General features: G+C 36.2%; 1 protein-coding gene across 7 annotated transcripts; it reads left to right on the top strand.

The window, feature by feature from the left end:
• On the top strand, positions 1–27,237 carry rundc3b (RUN domain containing 3b). Of its 7 annotated transcripts, none has more exons than XR_014531610.1 (11): positions 1–410; positions 13,195–13,310; positions 14,997–15,130; positions 15,708–15,793; positions 16,314–16,403; positions 16,784–16,864; positions 16,960–17,131; positions 17,439–17,596; positions 20,676–20,822; positions 22,458–22,980; positions 23,041–27,237. XR_014531610.1 is itself a non-coding variant. In XM_083530099.1 (11 exons), the coding sequence occupies exons 1-11, from the start codon at positions 316–318 to the stop codon at positions 23,705–23,707; spliced, it is 1,317 nt and encodes a 438-aa protein (XP_083386225.1). In that variant the 5' UTR covers positions 5–315; the 3' UTR covers positions 23,708–27,237. The 7 variants fall into 7 exon arrangements, 6 of the variants coding, with proteins under 6 accessions (XP_083386225.1, XP_083386223.1, XP_083386222.1 ...); XM_083530099.1 differs by having other exon boundaries at positions 5–410; positions 16,317–16,403; positions 20,709–20,822; positions 22,458–22,585; positions 23,562–27,237; XM_083530097.1 differs by having other exon boundaries at positions 7–410; positions 16,317–16,403; positions 22,458–22,585; positions 23,562–27,237.
• Positions 27,238–27,526: the final 289 nt, after the last annotated feature.

Genomic DNA, 27,526 nt, shown 5'->3' with positions numbered 1-27,526 from the left:
GATGCCACGTTGCGCACGTGACCGGTGAAAAAAAAAAAAGGCGAGGGCTGCGTCTCAATCTCCTCTTTGTCCAAATAGAGGCAGGTTGCCATGGTTACGATACGTCGCGGTGTATTTCCAGTGATGTGAGATTGGGACGCAGCCGAGGTAACTCCTTCCCTCCTGGTCCTGCATCAACGCCTTCGTGCACGAGCTGCGGGGCCTGGTGAAGAGGACGGGACAAGAAAGAAAGAAAGAGAGAGAGAGAAAGAAAGAAAGGAAGCAGTGGGACAAACAGGCAAGCATCTCGTTTTCGGGGCTGCACGGAAAGCGGGCATGGCATCTCCGAGCCTGGGGTTTACCGGCTGTCGGAAGAAAGCAGCCACGAGAAACGGAGCCGTGGAGAGGCGGAATTTAATCACCGTGTGCAGGTGAGACGCGAGCGCGCGCGCGCTTCATCATTAATCAACGCTGTAATGCATGCTTTTTGCATTGATCAAACTGTTTGTAGTGTTTATAAACTGCTTAAATAATAATAATGATTATTAGTATTATTATAATAATAACACCCGGAAATCATCACTTCATTATGCATTATTAAACTTATTCTCCAATCGTGCAACTGTATATTATTATTATTATTTTTTTCCATGCATGCAGTTGCATCTCTTTCCTGTATGATCAGATTGATTTATTTTTATTTATCCAAACCGTTCCCCCTGAATCAGCTATTTGCTTTGTAAAGGCAAGCTCAATGGAAGTGTGTAAAATGTGTGCTACACGCAGAAACACTCACATCAGGTTGCCAGATTGTGTGTGTGTAGACGTTGATGTATAAAAAAAAGTCGGAGTCGCAATATATGCAAGCTCATGTGGCATACAGAAATCTTACTTTCACACTATATAACAATATTTTACACTTCTATGACCATAACCAAATTCATGATTGCAGGGAAGAGGTTATATAATAAATTAAGATGTGCATTGTATAAAACTGGATTATATTTGCATTCGTTTTTCCGTCAAAATCATAGAACCAAAAAGTCAATTGTTTTGTTTTTGAATAAATCCAGTTCTTAAAGAGGAATACGAAAGGACATGGCAACCCGATATTCGATATTCTTGCATCACGTCATTTTTATGCAAATTCGACCGGTGACAGAAGCTGATATTTTTTATTCCTCTCACGCATATGAAGGTTTTTTCAACACTGCATCATTGCAGACTTTAATGATCAACAATTCACAATAATTTGTTAGTTTGTTACATACGCACCAGTAGAATTATGATATGTGTTACAGGAGAATAATTCGAATTAAATGAAGTAGAGGGAATGGGATGTGTTCCCAAGATGCAATTAATGGGAAGGTGAAACTGACAATACTGTATTATTAAAGCAACTCAACAATTATCTATTGATATTAGACTTATAGACTTTGTCATTGTAGTGATACAACGAAATTTGTTTGGGTTTGTTTGTATTGGATTCCCAAATTGGGTTTAGTCTAAACTGCAGGGATTTTGCAGGGTCCTAAAAAAATCTTAATTGTTATTCTCTAAAATTCACTGTTCTAAGTCTTAAATCTTTTTAAACAGGTCTTAATTTGCCAATGTTTCCATGCAACACTACCTCTAATGCTCATTGAAATGCTCACACAGATCTAGAATGTTTTTTTGTTTGTTTGTTTCTGTGGTGTTGTACTTCATTCTTCACTTTATTATTACAAATGAGACCACCATGCAACAGCCAATCAGCTTCTGTTATTGGCACAAATGTTTCTTACGTTGTGCCACACTTGAAACGCTTGGAAAAAAAAAAAAAAAGAATTACGGGCTTGGTTAAGGCCAGTTGCTAACAAAGTATTTGTGTATGTTTTTGATGTCGTGATATAGGTTTTAAATTTCATTCTTAATGGTCTTCAAAAGGTCTTCAAAAATCTTACATTTGACTTGGTGAAACCTGCAGAAACACTCTAACTTGGAAATGTTTTAGTTTTTTGTTTTGTTTTTATGAAATATGAACCCTACCACAAGTTTAAAATCAGTCATAATTTGAGAATTTATTAGGTCTTGCCTACAAAATTTGTAACCCAATTAAGTCAGCCATAGTTTAATCAGAGCCCTAAACCCTGACCAGGCAGTTACTAAGGATGAATACAGTAAGTGAACCTTGTAAACCCATTGTTCACATTCACATAATCAATGTGGGGTTTATTTGTCCCTGTGTTGTAAATATCACACAGCTCCTTCACACTTATGTTTCCTAATGTTATTAGGAAGACGTAAACATTAAAGATTGAACAAAAACAGATGAAATGAAAATGGAGACCAAATAGCTAAAACATAGTGACAAAGCAGAAAGCAGAACATGGATCGACAGGACAATGAGCAGTGCTAAGCACATAAAAACCGAAATCATGTTTTCCTTGTAAATTTTATTTCTATTAGGGTTCCAATTATAAAGTTAATTAAAAAAATGGAAATAAATAAATTAAATGAAATGTAGTGCAAATAAATCTGAACCGCAAATGTATAAGGTAGTGGTGTGTGTGTGTGTGTGTGTGTGTGTGTGTGTGTGTGTGTGTGTGTGTGTGTGTGCGCGCATGCCGGAATGATCTTCAATCAGCCCAGTGGCCTTGAGCACAAATGTTCCTCACTGCTTGACAGTCGTGCAGCTCAGCACAACGTGATGCTGAACAAGGAAACCAGTTCCGAGGCTGGAAGAAGGACACGATACTGTGACTTATAAGTCCTATGTAATTGGCCCCAGCAAATATCATGCTCAGTGCTTTTTTTTTATTGATCTCATAAAGTGAAATCAGGAAAAAAAAGAAAAATGCACTAATGCTGTTTGCAAAAGAAAAGATAAAGTGTATGGAGAATTATTTGTTTATTTATGAGAATCAAAGCTTCTTGTAAAGAAGAACGGCCCGTTCCTTATTAGGAATGGAAGATGTAAGGGGATATTTGTATTTGAATATTAATCCTCTTTCTGCTATCTTCTTTAGCCAAGATGTGTGAAACATAAGTGATGGCACTGATGGCAGTGATAGAATCACTGACTTATATTTTTATATTTTTTGAATTAATATAAATATTTATAAAACCATTCCCAATAGTCAATTCTCTTCATTTGATAGAATTTATGCTGCTGCTTAAACAAGGAGCAGAGAATCCGAGTGTAAGTTTCAGTTTGAGTTTCTATCCAATCAGATTTTAGCCATCAAATTACATGTTGCTGGGTTCAAAGATGTCTGTCTGCCTTGAGCCATCACTGTGACCACTGCAGGCATTCTATAGTTTACAATCTTTGTTGCTTAAAGCTGTTGCTTTAACCAATCAGATTTTGATTTGCCGACTCTGAGGCCCCCTAGAAGGTGTCTGATCACATCAGCATTTTTACATTCTTTGATTGGAGGGTCAGAGAGCGCACTAGTCAGAGCTTGCAAGCCGAATCTGAAGCAAACTGCACAAGCTCAAATACATGCACGTTGTTTTATTTGTATTGAACTTACTATAAGAAATATTTGCATTTCTAATTCTAAATTATAAAAACCAGTGTGAAACAGTTTCGATTTCCGTATATGAAAAAAAAAGACATTTTGTAACACAATAAAATTGTGATACTTTATGATACAGTAATACATAATGGATGCCAAGTGCTGGTAGCATCTGTGTGTATTCATGTCGCTGCTCATTTCAATACAGACCGGCATATGTAATGTAGGCTGGGTTTCAAAAGGTACCTGAAAAATGAGTTAAAGTGAAAGAAATGTAAGATTTTTGACTCTATATAGAGGTATTAAGCTGAGCTGTGCAATATTCATTCAGTTTTTATTTTTTTGTGTAAAACCATTCAATAATTTTTTTTAGACATAGCAGGATGTCTGGCACATTATCTGTTTTCATGATCTGTATTTTCTTTTTGTCTCCTGGAAGGGAAACGTCACAAGAGAAATTAGCAGCAAATGTCATTCTCCACCCCAGCTGCCGAACACCACATGGCTCACTGCTCTCAGAGCTTTTTTAAAGCATTTTAGTGAAATGATTATAGGTCAAAAAGTTTAGAGAAGCATTAGTGACTTCTTTATGTTCTGGACCAAAATTGAGTGCTTAATAAATCCTGTAGAAGTTTTTACTTTATGAAAAACTGGTATTAGTTTAGGTTTTTCTGTTTTTATAGCTTAAATAGCTCAGTGTTTAAAACGTTGGACATTTGATCGGAAGGCTGCGGTTTCAAATCTTTGGTAGCCCGTTTTGGCCAAGTCTGACTTTATACCTCGCAATTGTATTTTAAATTGAGATTATATTTCACAATTCTGACGTTTTTTTCTCACAATTGCAAAAAAGTCGCAATAACCTTTTTTTTTTGCCGGAAACGGCTTCCATACAAATCCCAACACCTTTAATGCCAGAGCCACTGTGTAATTCCCCTAATCCTGAGCTGCTCATTTCTATAAATGAGATAATTGTAAATCACTCTGGATATGGGCATCTGCCAAAATGCTATAAATGTAAGTTATCAAACAGATAACCACAACACAAGTGAAATATTTAAAGGTAATAAAAGAGCGAAGTTTGCGAAGGAGTACCTGGCTATAGTGAAAAGTGGTTACACTAAGACGTGGTTACACTAAGAAACAAAAACATAACTACTTAGCAGTAAAAAAATTACTAATGTTATTAAAAACATAATAAAACTGATGTTTTCTTATGGTATTGGATGTGAGTGAGCTTTAAGATCACAGGACAAGGAAGGACTACATTTATTATGGGAATGGAAATAATGAATGTAAATGAGTGAAAGGTTAATTTATACATCATTAGGAGCTCCCTGGTCAGTGTTGCTGTAATTAAACTGTGGTCCCATATATTAGGCTACAAATTTGCTCATATTTTGAAATGTAAAAGCAAACTATTGTGACCAAAGGAAAAAAAACGCACATTTCTTGTTGAGACCTAATACAAACTCTTCAGTGTTTTTACAATGCAAAGTGAAAGGGTTCACATTTAGTTTCAGAAAAACTTGCAGCTCCAGGTTTGGTCTATGCCCAGTCTGTGTTTATATTTAGTGACTGAGTCGTATCAACTGATGCACCATGCAGTGACTTTGAAGTTGGATAAGCCATAATGGCAGGGTGCCAGCTGAAATGCTTGCTAATGTCAGACACCACAGGGAGAGACTCAGCAGGAACACCTTGTTGTGTAGGCCATTAGTTTACACCTTAGCAGAAGGAAGGAGTATGTGGATAAACAAAAAGGCATGTCACATGCTTTCAGTGCCGTCAAGAGAAGTATTACAATACTATCAATAGCAAACAAAAAACTGTTTAGCGCAAAGGGGTATTTTGTCAGGCATAAGATTAAGGACATCTTTTTTATAAACAATATCTGAGAACTGATATCATCTACTCACAAATTAGCTCATTTCATATGCACTTATATGCAGAAAATGACAGATTTTTAAATAACGTTGTCTCTTGTTGATCTAGATAGCTACCTAACCTTTATTGTAAACGCTAATTAAAGTTACTCCACATTCACCTTCCAGGATAAAAAAAAAATTCAAGCTAACTAGAAAACCTTAGTGGACATTTGCATATTATTGATAACATTGCAGTAACTGATAATGAAGAATATAGTCTGACATTGGAAATCAATGAAGATGAATTTGCAGGTAAAAAATAAGGAAAGAAAATCAGTTATTGGCAAAAAATCAACAGCAAATTAGAATCATATAACAGCTTGTCCTAGATCATCATCCAAACAGAGAAGAGTATTTACAGAGTATTTACTCTGTACAGATCACAGTATACAAAGGTATAAAATGGTAAAATATTTCAATTAGGACTGTCTGAATGAATAAATGAACAAAACTTCTTTTCTCTCAGACTTTTACCTCAGAAGATAAGACCTAGTCTGATGTTGATGATGCTAATATCAAAGTAAATCCATGTCTCCTTTTTTAAACTTAACATTTACTAGAATTTTACTTCTAGTTAAAGCATGTGAAATAAACATTTCTACTGTATTTCATTGAAAATGTAAAATTGGATAAATTAAAATGTTCTTTTTTTTTTTTTTTCCTCTCCACTGATGCATTTTGGCAAATCCAAGAAAATGTATAAAAATGTATAAGCATCAACGTTTTCAGGGATAGAAAGGATTTTGTTTGATTTCAGAAGATTTTTCGATAAGCCATTGTTTCAAATTACATTTATTATTTATATTATATTATTAATGATTTATATTATATTTATTATTATTTATTATATTTAGTCATTGAATCTTTTACTGACTAAATATATCAGGTACTTGATATCATTGATGTCATTTTATTGGCTGACTATTTTTCTATTCTAATGACAAGTCAAATTGGCCAATAGCAATGTTAAATGATTAATATAACTTATTGTATAATGGTGACTTATTATACAAAAATATATATAACTTATATATATAACTTGTTGTATAATGGTGAATTCCACTACTGCAACCCAAAAAAACCCCAAAAAATTAAGTGTTATAATTATGGAGTCAGAACTTTATTCTGTGTTACACAAATGGACCTGAGAATAGCAGCTCAGATTCTGTAATTGCCGCTGTTCTCTCACATTTTCTCTCTCTCTCTCTTTCTCTCTCTTTCTCTCTCTCTCTCTCTCTCTCTCTCTCTCTCTCTCGCTCTCTCTCTCTCTCTCTCTCTCTCTCTCTCTCTCTCTCTCTCACACTCACTCACTCACTCACTCACTCACTCTCTCACGCGCACACACACACACACACACACACACACACACACACACACACACACACACACACACACACACACACACACACACAATTTACACACTTTTTTTCTCCAGGATTAAAGAGCTTGACCTATTTTTTTTGGCATTCGTTAATTGATCTGGATGTTTTGTTGCTTCAAGGAAGGGAAATGTCACATGTGAAATTAGCAGTGAAATGTCATTTTACCTCCTGACTGCAGAACCCAGCTGTTGTGTGCAAAAAGTCTTTGGAAAGCAATGAGCCAGCAGCGTTACGAGCGAAAACGTCATTTCACAGTAATTACATGTGATAAATACAGGTGGTACAAAAGGTCTGAAATTGTTTCCCTTTTAAGTTCCTCTGAACAAAATACACTCAGAGTGCAAGAAGGTACTAAATTACTAAATCAGTAAATGTTAAATATGACTGTACATATTTAAATGCTTATCATAATTTCTTTTAGTAATAACCTTTATTTAACAAAGATACAACTTATCTAGATGAAATATCTCTTACAAGACTTTTTTTACTAAAAAGAAGGCAGCAAAAGACAATTTTATGTGTGTGTGTGCGCGTGCAATAATAGTCCCAAAACAGACTCTGGACCCGCCGCAACCATGATCAGGATAAAATGTTTACTGAATTTAAATAAATGAATTTGTTTTATTTGAATGTAAAAGCCTTTAGTGGTTTTATGGACAATAAAAACGCATTACATAGTTTAATGGAGTGCATTTATTGGAAAATAATCAACATCGGGTTGGTGTAATGCTTTGTCTTCTTGATAACAATTGTAATGAATTAAAAAATTAATAAAGAATCAAATAAATAATTATTATTGTCCATATATAGTTACATCTGAAGGTTTTTCTATGAAGACTTTATTATTAGCGTCATATGAGCTGTCACAGGATGACGTATGAAGTTTTTTTTTTCTTTAAGGAGGATAATATGATCATAACAGAGCCACAGCAGGCATCTATGTGTCAGACATATGGTCCTGAGAATTGCTTTCCTTTGTAGATAATGTTTTTAATTGCCGTATTATTAGATATAGAGTACATAGAGCATCCAACTGGCAATAAACTATTACTAAACAGTACTGTATATTAATTACTGTATATATACTATACAAATAATGAAAGAAATGAGAACGTATTAGAAGTAAGCTTGTGATTTGCCTGCACTACACACAGAGCTGCTGTAATAAAAGATCATTCAACATCATCTGATCAATCAGATTTAAGGATCCAACACCACTGTGCTCTATAACTAATTTCAACCTTCAATTGGATTGTTGGATCGTCGCATACGTCTTATAACAAACAATTAGCAAATATGTTATTTCTTATATATCTGAATACACACTACACTACACTTTCTCTGTCTTTGTCTATGCATCTTGCAGTAGTAGACACACACACACACACACACACACACACACACACACACACACACACAAATTCTGAAATTTTGTTAGCCAGCATATAAATGTAGACTGGGCCTGTATTCTCATCTGATGATGCAAGTTACACGTCATGGAAAAAAAGCCTCTAGCCTGTCTATTAGTCAACCTTGATAATGCTGGATGCCTCAATAGCCAGTGATCGAGTGCATGTATGTGTGTGAGGCAGATTGTCCATTAAGAACAAACAGAAAGCCTCTGATCGTGACCTCTCTGCTTGCTATAAATAAAACCTCCTTCTGATGTAGTCTCCAGCTTTAACAATCTGACTCCTGTAGATCCTGATTTTCAGTATTTGTCTTTTTCATACAATGAAGGACTTTTGTCTATGAACAGAACTGTTCTGGAAAATGACTATGATAACTATCCACCATAATTACTACATTGCTGTTACTTTTTTAATTTTTCTATGTTAACAATGTATCTGATATCCTGGTAAAAAATGAACCTTCCTACCTCTATATAAAATTTTATAAACCCTTGTTACAGTAAATAAAATTTGACCTTGTTAGTACAGATTTATTTCATGAACATTGTTTAAAGAGTGTGCAGCGTTGCGTCCCAGTCTAGGGTTGGGCCACACAGCGTGATTAAAGGCACAGGGTGGTGGATATAAGGTGAATGTTAGTGTATCTGGTATTAAGAGAGACAAGAATGGAACACTAACAGTGGGATATCTTAAAACAGGGTTTATATTAAAATATGTACAGTACAGCACCGGGATAAACTTCAGAATGAACCAAGGCCAAAATAACAAACAAAAACACTCTATTTACAAAATCTAACTTACCTATAAAATAAGCTCAAAAGAAGACAAACATGTCCTTAACTCCCACAACAAAAGCAGGGTAGAAACCCACACTCAACACAAATGGCAGCCACACCTCTACTACTGGTGAACACTTCAACACACATATTTACATATATTTAGAACAGGTATAATACAATGAGTATTTACAATCAGCTACTCAAAACATCAAAAACGGGATAGGGCAAACACGGAGTCAGGACGGGCGTAGGTCAATAATAGGTTAGCAAAAGACACAAAACAGAATAACAAAACAAACAAAGCGAGCGTCAGCCAGGCGAGCTCCCGATCCCAGCTTCTGACCCTACTTTATATGGTCGCCTCCTGGTGACGTCATCTACGGGAGGTAAACGCAGCTTCATTTAGCTAGAGTGCAGGAAAGGCCTGGACTGGAGTCTCGGAATGGCATCTGCACATATACAAACCACACATCCCATAAAATTCAATACAACCAACACAGTAAAGTTGTATTTGTTGTATTTGTTAGAGTCATGTAACAATTCATAGAGTCAAGTGTCATAGTCCCATTTTGAGTCTGGTTCCTCTTAAAGTTTCTTCCTCATAACATCTAAGGGAGTTTGTCCTTGCCACAGTCACCCCAGGCTGCTCATCAGGGATAAATACCCATCATTCACCTTAACTCTTAAATTCTGTAAAGCTGTTTTGAGACAATGTCCATTTTGAAAAGCGCTATAGAAATAAACTTGACATGTAGTTTCCTGTTCCTGAATTGTTCACGGACAAAACACATCAGTGGTAAGTTGACATTATTTAATAGGCTATTAAAAAAATAGTATATAAATCGAATAAAGGGGATCAAACGAATTAACAATTTCATGAAACAGTATATAATTGCAGTGAAATAGATTTTAATTGATTTATTCAAAATAAAAATGGAATTATAAAAATAAAAAATGGAATATGTCCAATTAAATAACAAATCAGCCAGGGCACTAACAATAGCTTAAATAATTGTGGATTCCACTATTGTAATTTAAATAAATAAATAAATAAATAAATAAACACACAGACCTTCTTGCTGATGAAAAAGCACTGCTATAAACCATTATACTCTAGTATATATCTCAATCTTGCTGTCAGATGTAATGTATTGTATTATATGTGTCTCCTCCAGTATGTAATAAGCAGGAAGTTATTCTTCAGGCAATAAAAACAAACCAGACACCCTGACATCCATATTCTTGTTTTCGAGCCTTGCTGTATTCCTGTTTATATCCCACTGGTTTAATAAGCTTTTGTTACCGATTTCACCATTATATGCTCATATTTGGCTTCCTTAGGGCTTCTATTGAATTACCTGCACCTACTGCAAGTACATCGAGTCCCTGGATTAGATTACTGGTACCTTTTTACTTTGAGCTCCAATGCCATAACTATGAAAAAAACTAAACAATTTCCTTTGCATTCACGAGCATTTTCTCAAATCTTTCAACAAAGGAGGGTGATTAGACTTTCATAGTCTGACACAGATTATAGCAGAACATTGTTTAACATGTCAGAAAAAGCAAGCACTTGCTAACATTAGTGTTAGTAGTGACCTGGCTAATGTTTCTTTTCTTGTAAAGGTTAGCAAGGCACAGCAGATTTGTTCAGATGGTGAGTCACGAGCTCCAGCTGCTCGGTTGAAAGGGAATGCAACAAAGCTGGTTGTTCCTTATCTATTTTTATACTTGGTCTGATTTGAGGTGCTGTTTTCTTTCACCAGGTTTAAATCAGAAGTTCAGATCGGAATATTTTGCTGTGGTTTTTCTCAGCATGTTTTTGCTTTGTAATTTCCATGTAATAAATATACACAGGGATGCAGGGTTGGATAATATAGTATTATTTATTTATTTAATTTTTTGTGCAATCTCATAGAGCAAGTAAGGGCATCAGTGTTTTTCCGAGTGTGTTTTAATTGCCTGAAAATGATTTAATGTGGTGAAAAAGTGGGAACTAACATACCAAAAAATTCCGTTTTGAATGCCATTTGATGAATTAGTTAACTAGTGCATTAATACAGACTAAGAGAAACAAGTAGACCCTCTTCTGATTAAGTCTCCAATGTTGTTCATTGAGCTTGGGTCTTTGGGAAAAATCAGCAGGTTGTTTTAGCTATGGAGCAGCGAAATATTGGTTTTCAGATTCTGTATTTCAGATCTGATCCTCTGTCCACACATTGCTCGTAAAACATTAGTAGAGATATCATCGGTCAATTTGAATGCAACAGTGAACAGTTGTTAACTTAAGCAAAATAGACTTCATATGCCCTAACAAATGCTCTTTTTGCCATATAGTACACAGTTATAGAAGGGAATTATATACAGTATCTCACAAAAGTGAGTACACCCCTCACATTTTAACAACCATTTAAGTCATCTCAAGGGAAAATACTATAGAAATGAAACTTGAATATATTTTAGAGTAGTCAATGTGCAGCTTGTATAGCAGTACAGATTTACTGTTCTCTAAAAAACAACTCAACATACAGTTATTATTGTCAAAATAGCAGACAAAAACATGAACATGATGTGTGACTTTGCATGCTTACACAACGTACAGCTGTTATCACTTAGGGTGTACTCACTTTTGTTGCCAGGTATTTTGACAATAATGGCTGTATGTTAGGTTATTTTCAATGGACAGCACAGTAAAACTGTACTACTATACAAGCTGCACATTGACTACTCTAAAATATCAAAGTTTCATTCCTATAGTATTGTCCCTTGAGAAGATGTTCTAAAATGGTTGCTGAAATGTGAGGGGTGTACTCACTTTTGTGAGATACTGTATAATTGCACAATCCAGTGACACCAGTTAGGGATAGGTTTGATTTTTAATTCGGGTTTCTTTCCCTCAGATCAACTCAGTGAGTTTACACCATTAAAGATAAACTGATAGATTGATAAGTTGAAATGTATACATTCAAATTTTTTATTATATTTTTGTATGGCCGCTTTGTGACAATTTCCAATATTAAAAGTGCTATTCAAATAAATTGAATTGAATGTATCCACTTAGTCAGAGCCTGTCCCAGGTGAGGTGTTTAACATTTACATTTACATTTGCGGCATTTAGCAGACGTCCTTGTCCAGAGCGACGTACAAAAGTGCTTTGAGTCTTTAGCAATGAATAAATTTACACTGGTACGCCAGATTACAAACTTAATAAAAATCAGACTATAACTCTTGATTTTTACAAAGCAAACTTGGTAAGTGCTAATTAAAGTGATCCAGGAAGAGTCTTCAACTGTCACTTAAAGATGTTCAGACATATAGGTGGAAGTCATTCCACCACCTCGGTGCCAGAACAGAGAAGAGCCTTGAAGTATATGCAGCAGGTGATGGTATTTGGAACGAATAGCAAGAGCTATAAAGCTTTGAGGTGCATCACAGCATGTATAACAGTATATATAGTCCCATGCAGAATGTTCCTTTTATTTTTTAGTGTCTCCTCATTTTATCTCATCACATAAGCCACAGTTAGTGACTGTTTACACACTGTATGTCGGTGAACTGCCAACCTTGTGATGTATGCTTCTTTTGACAACCAGTGTCTTCTAATGCGAATATTGTTTTCCAAACTTTTTTTGCACCACTGACCAGTTTTTACACGACCCAGTCTTTCCATGGATGGACAGGGTGGGGGTAGTGGGATCATGGACATAACTAAACACCTTTTATGATGAATTGAAAAACTGACTGCACCCAAGGCCTTCTCATCTTACATTAGTATCTGACTTTACTAACACCCTTGTGTGTAGCCTGATGAACACACATGTCCACAAGCACACTCCAAAATCTAGCGGAACATCTTCTGAGAAGAGTGGAGGAAATATAAGAGCAAATTGGGACTAAATGTGGAATGTGATGCTGAAAAAGCACATACCATACTTGGTGACTAGGTGTCCCCAAACTTTTGGTTATATAGTGTAGTTATGGGACAATAGAAAGCAGGTTTCTTTTAATCTTCTGGTTATTAAACATGCCAAATGTAAACCTAGACACAAAGTCTGCTTGATCATTTGTGCCCAGGCTTCCGACTTTTTTATACCATCCTGATGTGTTTATTGTTTAGGGAGTCGGGATTGCAATTCAGTCAATCAGTCATTTCCTATTATATACAGCAACCAACCTTATTTGAAGTAGAATAAAATTCTTAACTTGCGTCCCTGCAGGTTCTCGGTGAAAACGCTGATTGATCGGTCTTGTTACGAAACTATCGATGACACCTCCCCGGAGTTCATCAATTTCGTCTCCATTCTGGAGCAGATCCTCAGCCATCGGCTCAAAGGTAAGGAACGGGACTGCACACGTGTCGGACTGCACACATGTCAAGCATTATAAAAGCAAGCCCGGTGCCATACATACATGATTAACACACAGTTGGTGTGTCCGAAATGTACAAATTTTGGAGGCATCGGGTTCCTTCTGGATTGAAGGTTTGCATAAGACAGGCAGACAGTTACTGCTAGAAAGATGACAAATGGAGTGAAACAGGGAAAATGTCAAATGAAATGAGAGTGAATGGTAGGTATTAGAAATGAGAGTATTGTTAGTAGAAAGAAGCAGAGAGTGTGTGTGCAAATTGTACCATGATGGAGATGGATAGAGAGAATGTGTGGCACTGATAGCAGTATGAATCTTGTACATTCTGCCAATGTAAATCTATGGGAATATTTGATCATCCTCTATGAGAAAAACATTAGTCCGGTCAGTTAGAAAAAAAAAAATGACAGCATGATCAATGTGACTGTAGCTTTGTAGATTCGAGTTTTTCAGTGGAACTCGATATAAACTTTTCCATTTTGATCTTCTGTAAAGGGAAAAACCAAACAGTTATCAAAGTCATAGCGCTTTATGTTAAGGTTTGTTTATACTTTAAAAGTACTGTACAACATTAAAAGACATTATACAGTATCTCAATACTGTACAAAACTGAGAAATAGCAGTGTGTACCCACAGAATGTTTATTCTATTTTTAGTGTCTCTTCATCCCGTAAGCTTTAGTATCTGTTCACGTACATCAGCAAACTGGCAACCTTGTGGTGAATGCTTCCTGCGAAAACCAGTGTCCTCCCTCCCAAACGTTTTTTGCACCACAGACCAGTTTTACGCAAGACACACAGTTTTTCCCTGGACGGCAGGATGGGGGTGGGGTTAGGAAATCATGCACATAACTAAATACTGTAATGTGCATGTTATATTACTATTATACTTCATATATTATACAATTTCATTATTAACTAATTATTACACATATAATGAACATGTAACTCAGCTCACCATAATACAGAATCAATGAGAGCTTAATTTATCAATGCATAGAAAAAACTGCAACTAAAATAGGTGGGAAATTGGCATAGGTGGAAGTGGGCATCTTTCAAAATATGCAATATTCAACAAAGTTGAAATAAAATAGAATTGGAAACGATAGTTAGTGATAGTTATAGGTACTGGGACATGGCCTGGTGTTTGGGTATCCCCTCTCTCACAGACTATTGTTTTGTTTTTGTTTTGTTAAGTGCAATTCTGTAGGAAACTATTTCAAGTAATGTTAATGTTTCTTTCTGTACCCACTTAGCATGTAGAAATCGTTCCTTTCCTTCACATACAGTGTAAACAAAATTACGTTTCCATTATATGCCATTAGACACCTGTCTGTAAAATCCATTAGCTTTCTGCTGCCATTATGCATGTCGGAGGAAGCATATGGTCTCATAATTTTTTTTTTTCATTTTGTTTCAATTTCCTGCTAACAGGCAGCACATAGCAAAAAGGAAGAATAATCAGCATACATGCATGAATATATTACCTCAGTGGTGAGACGCATTTATCAAAAACACTTGATTATTCTCGTCCAAAAATGAAAAAATTATCTTCAGCTCCAGGACAACAAACTTTAAAAAAAACATGTTTTATGTCTTACCTAGTCTCATCCCTAATGTCAGTTTTTTCCTGCTGGCATTGTTATATGCAGGTCAGATCACATGGTTTGGCTACGAGAGTCCACGTAGTTTTTGGGATTATGTGCGTGTGGCCTGTAGCAAAGTCCCTCACGGCTGCATCTCAAGCATTGAGATTATGGAGAATGTACGCAGTTCCAGAGCGAAGGTAAGGACACAAACACACACATAAACACACACAAACAATATTTTATCATAGATGGGAATAATGGGCTGTCGTATACAAAACAGATGTTTTATTTTGAATGAATTGCATATACAGTGTTGTGAAAGTGTTTGCCCCCTTCCTGATTTCTTATTTTTTTGCATGTTTGTCAGACATTAATGTTTCAGATCATTAAACTAATGGAAAATTAGTAAAAGATAACACAAGTAAACACAACATGCAGTTTTTAAATGAAGGTTTTTATTATTGAGTGAAAACAAAATCCAAAACTACATGGCCCCGTGTGAAAAAGTGTTTGCCCCCCTGTTAAATCTGTGGTTTATCACACCTGAGTTCAATTTCTCTATACACACCCAGGACTGATTACTGCCAAACCTGTTCACAATCAAAAAATCTCTTAAATAGGACCTGCCTGACAAAGTGAAGTAGACCAAAAGATCCTTAAACGCTAGACATCCTATTTCTTTCTGTGCCTCTTTCCATTATCTATCGGCCTCTCTCTTCTCCTCTTTCGCCCCACATCCATCAATCCATCTATCTCTGTGTATTTCTGTTTCAGGGCCGTGCTTGGATCCGAGTTGCCTTGATGGAGAAACGGCTTTCTGAATATATATCTGCTGCCTTGAGAGACTTCAAAACCACAAGGTTTTACACACACACACACACATACACACACACACACACACACACACGCAACACACACACACACACACACACACACACACACACACACACACACACACACACACACACACACACACACACACACACACACACACACACTCACACAATTTGAAAAAACTGTACAAATCTGCAAATATTTACTACTAAAATAAATTATAGATAAAATCTGATTGTCATTAAGCCATTTAAATGTAGAATTTAGCCCATATATTTTTTTTTATTATTCAAAGGTTTAAAATAAACACAACCCTGTTCTTTGGGTTTATATTTTACTGCTTATTATGCTTGTTATTAAATTAGATACCTGCTCCTGTCTACACAATTGCGCATGATTATGCATGGCAGTAGGTGGTCCGTGTATTTGAGTGCAATGCACCACTGTGTCTGGTACATTGCTATACGCTGGTGACCTTTGTGAAGATCATGATGATGACTGTAATGAGTTTGTTTGTGTGTTTGTACATGCACTGATGCTTACCAGAAGGTTTTATGAAGAAGGTGCAATAGTGCTGGGAGAGGAAGCCGGTGTGCTGGCAGATACTCTCATCGGACTAAACGCTATTGATTTCAGGTAGACCACTTTCGCTCCCTCTCACTGTGGGGCACTTTTGACATTCAACCATGTATCAGTCGGAGGGGATGCAAATTATTCCACTTACTGAGACTGATTTTATATACTTGCTTATATTTTATATATTATTTATTTTACACAGCTCCCCAACTTGTTTTGGAATTGATTTTGTAATATTAGTATATACGTAGTAATAGTAATCATTGAGTTTGGAGCTTGGGGTATGTTTAACCTGTTTTTGGTGTATTTTCTGTTATAAGTTACAGTATGTTCTTGAATTTACCTTTCGCCATATTGAAATTCTTTTGAGATTTCACGAAAATGTCATCTGAAAGGAATGTGGTGTCTTTATATAATGCTATATTGTTGCTCGTCGACAGTTTTTGTCTGAAGGGCAATAGTTTGGATGGAAGCTGTCCTGCTGTGATTGACTACACACCCTACCTCAAGTTCACGCAAACGTAAGGCTGAGCACTTAAATAGACATTAGATCATTTCAACCGGTATATAAAAACTCTATACCATCTAGACCATAGTGTGTGCATGTGTTTCTCAGCTCGGACAGCATCAGCAGTGATGAGGAGGAGATGAGGACTTTGGGTAGCAGTGGCAGCGAGGCCAGCACTCCGGAGTCCAATATGGCTGCCTGTTTGAGTACAGACCTAAGCAGCTGGTACAGCAAGTGTAAAAGAATGGAGCAGAAATATAGAGTGGTGCTGGAGCAAAAGGCAAGTGTGTACATGTAGTGTAGAGATCAATACAACATCTATAGATCTCCAATTTGCAGGTGATTAGCTTTGCATGATGCATACATGCCTATGTGTGTGTGTTTTCTATTATCTAACGATTAACATAGACATCAACTATACAGGCAGTGCAACTATATTTACTGTGTGTGTGTGTGTGTGTGTGTGTGTGTGTGTGTGTGTGTGTGTGTGTGTGTGTGTGTGTGTGTGTGTGTTTGTGTGTGTGTGTGTGTGTGTGTGTGTGTGTGCGTGTGTGTGTGTGTGTTTGTGTGTGTGTGTGTGCGTATAGGGTTATCTGGAAGAGTTGGTTCGTCTGAGAGAGGCTCAGTTGTCAGAGTCCGTCTCCCAAAATAAAGTTTTACTGCAGCGCTTTGCAGAAACCGGTATCAGCCATAAACTGGAGAAAGAACAACTGGAGTTCATTATCTTGGAGCTTCAGGACCAGCTGTGAGTACAGATGAAGGTTTTAAAAAAATTAAGTGAAGCCTCTGTTCTTGTTGTCAATAAGAGGGCGGTGTGGCCGCTGTGGTTATTGTGTCAATGAAGGAGGTGGCAATTTATCAGATGTTAATAATTGTTAATAATAATAATAATAATAATCTTTCTCCAGACTTAGTTATTTCAGGCATACAGCCAAGCTATTGAAGGTTAAGGGCCTTGCTTATGGTGGTGTTTGGATATGAACCCATGACCTTCGGTGTTTCTGAGTTTTCTCGCTGCTTTTGCACAATCCCAGAAAAACTGCCACAACAATTTATTATACGGTTCCACATGGCAGATGAATACAATTTTAATTGCAAAACAACTGATATGAATTTTCTTAAATTCCAAGAATAATTAGCATGTGGATTCCCCTGTTCTGATCACTTTGGCACATCGTTCTGTTATTAATATGTTTACTGCAACGGGAAACTTTGCAAGGAGAGGCGCCCTGCTTTTAGTTTATTACGATCAAAGTGCTGAGTAATCAAACATTCATCAGTGAGTTGGCACTGCGAGGGCATTGCAGAGGGGAGGAGAGAGTGATGAATTGATGGATAAGGAGGAAATGAGAAACAATGGGAGGAGGGATGAAACGGTAGAGTTGAAAGAAGGAGATAATGTGATGGTAGGAGGTGTAATGAGTAAGAGTTATTGCTAAAGAAACAATTATTTAGACCCATACGTTAATATAAACCTGTGATTTGTCCTAAGGCAAGAACTATTATTCTTATCAACATTTTCTGAACTATGATATCTGAGAATTCATAATTGCAAATTTAATGATTATTTATATAGTACATGCTACACAGAGATAGTGTTTTAGTCCAACTAATGCTTTTAACTACATGTGAATTAAATCCTGTCATGTTTACTGCATCAGAAATACTTGAAAAATAAATAATGTAAAAAAAATTAAAAAATCCTATCTGTGCCAAATATGGATTTTATCCTAAAGTGTTTAAAAAAAAAAAGATTATCACACAACATTGACTAAATGTTCCTTATCCTCAGCTACTTTACTCAAGTTTATAACGCAAACTTTGCTCAAGATTTATGCAGAACCTTTTTTATTTTTTCATTAATTTGGATTTTGTGCTGCGAAAAACTGAGCCCTTTCAAAAGTATTCTCCTGATAGGATTAATATTAAATTCATTCATTCATTCATTCATTCATTTTCTCCCGCTTATCCGTAATCCGGGTCGCGGGGACAGCAGTCTAAGCAGGCCCCCGCCTTCGACTGCTGCCCAATCCTCACAGCACCGTCCCTTACGGTCCCTCCTGCAGGTGGTGAGCCCACGGGAAGGCGGCCCCACGTCACTCCGACGTCACGGACCTTGATATTTCCCTCGTAAGGGACCCCCGGAGCATAGAGGGTTAAGGGCCTTGCTCAAGGGCCCAAGAGTGGCAGCTTGGCGATACCGGGGCTTGAACCCCAGACCTTCCGATCGGCAACCCAGCGTCTTAACCGCTTGAGCCACCACTCCCCCTAATATTAAATTAATATATCAATTTCATTAGAAAATTATTAATTATTGAATAAGGAAATAGAGATATTCAATGATGTATTAGTCATGAGACAAATAAAACAATCATGTTTATCATGTTTTAAGTATTGAGTTACCCAAAGCAACAACTTAGCCTCTGCATCTGTTCATTTAAAAAGCTCTGTGCTTTTCACAAACATCAATTGAAAGAGATGGAAATAAATGAAATGCCTGATAAAAATGGCAGACTGGCAGAAATAAAATTTTTACACATCCACTGTATGGGGACATTAGAGAGAGTTTTAAAAAACTGTCAGATCTCTCCGGATTGTCTGGTACCAGTCTGGTATTGTTTGATTTCTGGTGTTAACGGTTCACATATGGCTGTACGTATACCAATAAAGGTTCACATATGGCTGTGCATCCGTCAGTTTGACTTTAACGCCTTTTGTTGTATTGTTTCTCAAAATATAAACCAATTAGTTCGTGATTTTTTTTTGTGATTTTCTGCTCGCTCGCTCATAACCACATGAGGATAAAAAATTTAGCTTGGGGGATTTCTTTGCTTCGTCCTGCAGAATCCCAACTAATGCACATGTCTAGACTCAACATAGTGGACTCTGTAGTGTATTTATTTTAATGTAGATAAATAAATAATGTGGATCGTTTTATTTCTAATTATGCCTTGTGTACGTCATGTCATGTTTGAGCACATATGATAACAGGATGACGGATTGGAGTTTTGGCTTGAAGCTGGTCAGACTCAAAAATAAATATATATGAAGGTAATATGATTTGGGCAGAGATAAGTCTTGTAATAAGCTGAAAAGATAAAAAAAAAAAAAGGGAAGCAAATATAGTTTTGGTTTGATATGAACTGAACACTCTACAAATACTTTTAGATAAAAAAAAAAAAGGAAAAAAAGCCACAAAGTCACAAAAGAGTGCATTTTGTCCTGTAGGTGTATCTTATACAATTGATTATTCATCATGCAAAAGTATTATTTCAAATTAGAATGATGATGATGATGATGATGATGATGATGTGCATTCACTCTCCAGACTGCATTGCCAAATGTGCCAGCACAGTGAAAACTTTGCACTTTGCAGCTGCAGAGGCATCTTGTATTATTAATAAAGCTTGGAGATGGCCACGTTTTGCTGCTAATTTATAGCGCTGTGGTTTTGAGGTCAATTTCAGCCAATTTGCATACAGTTGCTAAGGCAATTTACTCTCTTCCCCTTCGTAAGCAGACACTCTGTTTTTATAAAAGGTTGAAAAATGTTCTGCAAAAAAGAGTGCTTCTCTTGGGCTAATGTTTGCAGCCGACGCATAGGAATTACAGTAGGTGGGTTTTTCATAATTCGAAGTTGCCTTGTCTCTTGTACTCCTAGTTTTTTAATTATAACCAATTTGTGCTTCAAAGAAAGCAAACACACAGCTAGAGCTCGCTGCAGCGCTGTTATACAGTCACTTTCATTGTATATCAGTTTTAAAGCGTGCAGTTATGACCGAAAACTCTGTCTTGGTGGGTGGGTGTGTTTCAAACATCAGCAGAACCGTATTAAAGAACCATGACCTGCGATCCAGACAGGAGCTCACCTCGCACCTGACCAATCAGTGGCCATCGCCTGGTGCCATGGACACCAATGCTGTCGCCCTTGACACCTTACTTTACCGGAAGCCCACAGGACGCTGGGAAGAGTATGTATCTGTATACTGGGTTCATTTTAACTAATGAGACTATACATGTATATCGTTTATATTTATTATGATTAATGTAATTCTATGCTGCCACCTATGGTTGACAAAGAACACAACCCACATACTTGAGTACTAGTAGAGATACGTGAGGTAAAATATTACTCCAGTAAAAGTGCTCCCGATAAACTTTCATTTGAGTAAAAGTACAAAAGTATTTACTTAAAATGTACTTAATTATCCAAAGTATTATAATTTATTATAGCTATAATGTTCCTATTATTTTATTTTTACTTATTCAGCTCAGTTTATGTGAAAAGACTCTTAGCACACCAATCTAATAGAATGATATTAATTAGTCAAACATTGATATCTATTAAAATTATCAAAAGCCCAAAACCTCTTTTCAACTATTTAAAAAAATACATTTCAAATACATTTCAATACATTTCAAAGTCAAATATATACAGTATATATTAAAAAAAATTCTTTTTTTTTTTTTTTTTACTACAAAAGTAACGACTGTGAAATCAGTTTATTTATGAGTGGATAAAAACTGAACTTGTCAAACACACAGCAAGCCACCAATCAGAGTAGAGTGTGAGCTCTGTTTTGAATGCCAATTGATGGCATCTACATAGCATGAACATACAGTTTAACAGCAAGCAGAACATTTTGAAAGTAATAAATGATGGATGAAACTCCTGACTATAATTTGCCACAACACCAGTGGCATTAATTGCAAGATTCTTTTGAAATTGTTGAAAAGAAGGTTTTGGGCTCATGATAATTGTAATAGATACCAATCAGTGTTTGACTCATTAATAGCATTCTATTAATAGATTGGTGTTCTAAGAGTAACATTAGAGCCTTTTCACATTAAGTTAATTAAGCAAAGAGTCCTGTGACATAAATGACAAAAGTACATTATAGCCATAATAAATCACGTTTGAAGGCAAATACTGTTTGTTCTTTTATTCAAGTGAAAGGCTAAAGCATGCACTTTTACTGGAGTAATATTTTACATAGTATATTTCTACTTTTTCTCAAGTACATAGTTTATGTACTTCATTCATGACTGGTTATAGAGTGATTGGTTACTATAGATTCCTAATGAATATAGATCTCTTAGCAACTGAAACCAACCATTCTGGTACTAAGAACCATGCCAATTAAATCCAGAGTTTCATTATTCTCCCAATGATTTGTGTGTTAGCTGAAGCACTAGACCCGTATTTGTCTAGTTTTTGTGCATTGCACTGCTACCACATGATTAGCTGCTCAGATTATGCTAGTATGAGCATTAGTATTGCCGTTCCTAATAAAGTGGGTGGGAGGTGTATTTTCGAATAAACTTCCTTTGTTTGATTTTTATTTGAGAAAGTTACATAAGAAGAATTTATTCAAGTAATTTAGGAAAAAGACAAAAAGGGACAATTTCACTCCCTAAACCTTAGGCATAGTGGTTTTAATGAAACTGCATGATGAAGTAATTTGTATTAGGCTTTGGGTAAATTTTTTTTTTGCTCAGCACAGGAAATAAGAATCAATTGGAATCATTTGTAACATGTGTATGAGCATTTCCTGCAAACTAAACCAAAGCATCAATTGTGGAAAAGTGTTCGTTTATGTACATAGGAAGAGCTTTCCAAGTCTGGACCAGCTGTCTGCCGATATGAGTCTGTCTCAGATGTCCCTCGAGCCGGGACACACACATACGCACAGTCTGGACGGCAAGACCGGACTCACCCCCTGGCAAAGAGAAGGTACTGTTTGTGTGTTTGCGTGTGAATCAGGTAGTTTAGCATCAATCTTTACAAAGTCAATCGATGTTAAGGATGTTAGATTATTTGGATCAGACAGGAAAATAAATGCTTCGATTGTTGTGTCTTTGTACTTGTGCTTGTATTATTGTATCAATTAAGAGAAAGAGACACTTTATACCTTCACCTTCATTCCTTTGTCTTTTCAGCCAATTATGTGGCATTAGCCAATCAAATGCATTCAATCATGAAGATACAGGTTAGACTTCATCTTAAATTTACATTAAACATCAAAATAAGAAACAATATTATCTCAGTGGCATGAATATTGGTGCCAGATAGGCTGGTGTAAGTATTTCAGAAACCACTGATCTCTTGGAATAGTTACACAAAAAAAAGTCTCATTTTGTATAGAATGGTGCAGGTTAAAAAAAATAATACTTCAGTTCTGTGAACAGAAACACCTTAGGTCAAAAGGCAGTTGGATTGAGCTGACAGGAGAGATGTGTTCACTCAAAAAATAACTCTTCACATTACTGGTGAGCAGAAAAGTATCTCAAAGGTTAAAGCATAAATAGATGATCTACCACAAACATTGGCTAGAGTGGGATTAGATAGTTGCATGAGTGTACCAATAATATAGTGTCGAGTGAGTGAGTGTATTAAATATCCTAAAGTATTCACTAATAAACTGCAATACCGTGCATGTATTTTGTATCAGTCTCAACACCTCCACGTCATCATTTTATATTGCTTTTCCTTGTCCCAGTTATCTCTGTCTTGCTGGTGTGTAGACAGTTTTTCTGCATTAAATATCACACTCTTTATTACATTCTTGATCTGAAGAGATCTCATCGCTGTGCTGCTGGCCTTGTTACTTATTACAAATTACAGCCAAAAATAGTATCTGGGTAACCAAATTAATTTGAAGTGAGATGAGTGAGATGTTAATCTGCACGTGGATGTGTGTGTCTTGTAGGTAAAGAGGACACGCCGTCTCTCAGAGGACTGTGTGGCTCTCTGACTTCAGTTGCCAGCTATAAATCTCTGGCCAGCCTGAAGTCCAGTGAGTATCTGGCGAGTCCGACTACGGATATGACCAGCCCTGGGCTCACTCCGTCATAAACACCCACACGCATACACACACACACGTTGTGTACATACACATGTATTATAGATATTTAATCATAAACTGGAAGCCTAATATTAAAAATTTTCGTACAGTCTGAGAATCAGACTCTGTATCTGGACCAGATCTGACTGCACTGTGCTAACTCACATGATCCATTTTAAGTCATGAAAAAAACTACCTAAAGGCTTGAGCTCAGTATTAATCCTGTGGCTTTCTTTTTGCAAAGCTGCTTAATTCATATGTCTGATTTTGCTACAGGGGTGAACAAATCTTTACTTCATTTGCTCCTCCATTGGGCAAAAAAGATTCAGTGTGCTTCCCAGTAACATGTTTTGTTGCATGAAAGTCTCGCTGCCATGACTAAAAAAAATAAACTAATATAACGTGGCAACTTAGTCAGCTAATCACAGTACTGTAGGTGCATTCATACAACCATGTTTGCGTAACCAAAATCAGATTGTTTGATATTACATGTTGCCTGCTAGGCTTCATATTGGCTTCATTATCGGATTAGCAAAACAATCTACTTGCCCTTACTACAGAATGTGTACTTAATATCTCTAGCGCTTTTCTATAAGTTGCAGTTTTTCTTAATGTCTTTTTTCTTTTTGTACATTTAAAGAAAAAATATGATACGATTAATCCATGATAAGTTTTTTCTTAAACTCTGTGTAAACACTAAATGGGCTAATTGCAGCTAGGAACTAAACAGTGGGGAATTGAAAAAACGTAACACCACACGTGCCTGTGAAATAAATTTGAACCAGTAATTGGAATTTTCAGATTCTACTTTACTACATCGTACCTAATGTGCATATCCTTAAAAAAAAAAATACATTAAATCCATATTTCGTATTGGCACGTATGTGAACATGGACTAAGTTAGTAAAAGTCAGACTATTGCACAATGTCATGAAACACATCACAAAATGAAAACATGTCCATCAAATAACTGCAAAAATATATACAGATATCCCGTGCACATAACCTCGTCCCAGAAGCTCGTCCTAGTGATTTGTTCACTCCTGTTTAATATCTATTTCCTGCTATAAGCTGCATCTGTGTTTAATATCGTTGGTTGAAGTTCGGGACTAATTATTTTCTTTTTTTTTTAATCCACAAAGCTGTTTTTTTTTTCTCATTAGTTCTGATAGCTGAACTAGTCATGTTTATTTAACATGTTTGCCTGAATTCCTCCTGTCTTTGTGTATGACAGAAATCCCCTTGTTGCCTCAATTTGTGCCCTGAAGTCAGACGAAAGTGCTTAGCTCTTCATGAGTTGATTGCAAAAAAAAAAAAGCAGTCAGCTAATTGTGCTTGTTTGCCTTATAAACAGACAGTGAATGATGAACACTAGGGACATGTTTGACAAGAAAGGATGCAGATTAAAGGGACAAAACAGACATGGGTGACAATGAGTGAAATATAGTATCACACTGTTTCAAATAATTGTTAGCATCTTTCTTTGAATCAATCAATTTTGGAAGTCCACAAATCACTTCTTATTCTGATATTTTTGTCTTGTAAATTGATAAGATGATGAAGTATTTGGAAAAAATCCACTCAATATCTTTTCAGGGTACAAGCTGAAATCAGGAATGTTTTCAAAGTTTTCATATGTCAGTATTTCTCAGAGCTTTTCTTAGCTTTTTTTAAGCTTTGCTTAGCCATTTTGGAATTCCTGCATTTCAGATTGTAGCTTTAAAGGTCATGTTTAGCAAAAAAAAAAAAAAAAAAAGGAAAAAATGAAAAAAAAAAAACATTCACAGTGCTCGATTCGCAATATTTACATTCAAGCCACTTGCCAAATTTACCTCTTTGTAATGTCTAATAATGTATTCTTTAATTTAGAAAAGATATAGCATGGATAAGGACATCAGATGTAATCCAAAGCTTCTGTTTTTCTCTTCGTCTGTTCCTATATGGACTGTAAATTTTAGTTTGTTCCCTCTTTGTGGAAATACATTTGTTTGGTGTTTTTCTTGTATTTTATTTATTGATTTATTTATTTAAAGGTTAGCCTTCATGTACAGCATTATTCACAATGTTTCTGTTTCTGTGGAAAGTAGGAGTGAATTTCAGCTTACTGTGAGGGTATTTGGGGTGCCAAAACTTATTTGCACACAAGTTTAGTTCTGAATTTGTATGTATTGATGTACGTTCACAATCTGGTGGTTAAAAAAAGAAAGAAAATATTGTACTGTACATGAGCTTCCTGGGAATATTTGCGTGCGAGACATTTTAAAGGTAGCAAAGTGCTTTAATCAGCAGACAATGAGGCTAATATTGTACAGGAAAGCATTTTAAATTGTGAAGCTTTTGCTCTGATAAACATGGTTATTGCCTGGTACTGAATGCTCAATCTTCTTTAAACACATCCACTAGTATTAACTGATTTTTGGACATGAGCATTACATTAGTTATTCATTCAGTACCTGCTATTATCCAACATGACACTAGCCAAAGTCATATCTAAGCAGTTATGGGTTTTGGATCTCTGTCATTTGTGGGGTCCAAGATCACAACCTTTTTACAATTATCAGTGAAACGCTAACATGCAAAGTGTGGCACTATGAGGCTGAAAGCTTAAATTTACTGTCTTTGGGGGAATAACATTTCTGCTCATTACTCACATAAGGATATTTAGGGACATAAGTTACTAGCCACTGGTAGTTAGCTGATTTACTTGATCTAACAAGCTAACTTAGAGAATATGAAGGACTAAGGAAAAATACATATGAGGGACTAGATAAAACTAGATTAAAGAGAATGTGAAGGAATAGCTAAAAGAGACTGTGAATGAATAGCAGAAAAATAATTTAAGGGACTAGCCAGAGGGACAGGCTAAAAGATAAAGTAAATGTGAAGCACTAGCTTAGTGAGAAAGTGAAAGAATAGCTAAAAGAGAATGTGAAGGTTCTGCAGTGTGAAGGACTTGCTGGAAGAGAAAGTGAGGGGCTATCTTAAAGCGAAAGTGAGGGACTAGCTTAAAGAGAAAGTGAGGGACTAGCTAAAAGAGAAAGTAAGGGACTAGCCTAAAGAGAAAGTGAGGGGCTAGCTTAAAGAGAAAGTGAGGGGCTAGCCTAAAGAGAAAGTGAGGGGCTAGCTTAAAGCGAAAGTGAGGGACTAGCTTAAAGAGAAAGTGAGGGACTAGCCTAAAGAGAAAGTGAGGGGCTAGCTTAAAGCGAAAGTGAGGGGCTAGCTTAAAGAGAAAGTGAGGGACTAGCTTAAAGAGAAAGTGAGGGACTAGCTAAAAGAGAAAGTAAGTGGACAGGCTGAAAGAATGTGAGGGATTGACAATGTGAGGGACTTTTTAAAAGAGAAAGTAAAGGACTTGCTTGAAGTGAAGGTAAGGAATTTGTTAAAAGAGAAAGTAAGGGACAGGCTAAAAGAGAAAGTGAGAGGACCGACTAAAAGTGAATATGAAGGACTAGCCAAAAGTGAATGTGAGGGATTAGCAATGTGAAGGACTTTCTAAAAGAGAATACAAAGGATTAGCTAAATGAGAATATGAGCGACTAGCTAAAATTTTGCTTTTGGTGTGGTTTGGTAGCATATTTGGATTCTTTGTGTATTCCAGTTAGTTGATTCTTTTGTCTCCTTGTAACTTGTTCTATGCTAACCAGCTTGTTTGAAACAGAGTTCATTATATGAAAAGAAAGTTCTGTCCTATCTGTCCAAATAACTTTTGTGACACAATAATCAAGAGCATTGTGGATTACTGGAACACGAATCCCAGCAGGCATAAGATCATTAATATTTATTATTGTTTTTGTTCATTGTACCTATTTATGGGGTGAACAGGAAACTTT

The sequence above is a fragment of the Silurus aristotelis genome (assembly GCF_946808225.1).
Source record: "Silurus aristotelis genome assembly, chromosome: 25".
NCBI lineage: Eukaryota > Metazoa > Chordata > Actinopteri > Siluriformes > Siluridae > Silurus > Silurus aristotelis.
The sequence above is the reverse complement of the archived record's forward strand: the minus strand, read 5'-3'. Positions and strand labels throughout refer to the sequence as shown.

Bases quoted from the DNA above. Each gene is read 5' to 3' on its own strand.
- rundc3b (XM_083530094.1), top strand. From the start codon at position 316: ATGGCATCTCCGAGCCTGGGGTTTACCGGCTGTCGGAAGAAAGCAGCC. The intron at 16,404-16,783 runs GTAGACCACTTT...GCTCGTCGACAG, and splicing joins CTAAACGCTATTGATTTCAG to TTTTTGTCTGAAGGGCAATA. The intron at 16,865-16,959 runs GTAAGGCTGAGC...TGTGTTTCTCAG, and splicing joins TACCTCAAGTTCACGCAAAC to CTCGGACAGCATCAGCAGTG.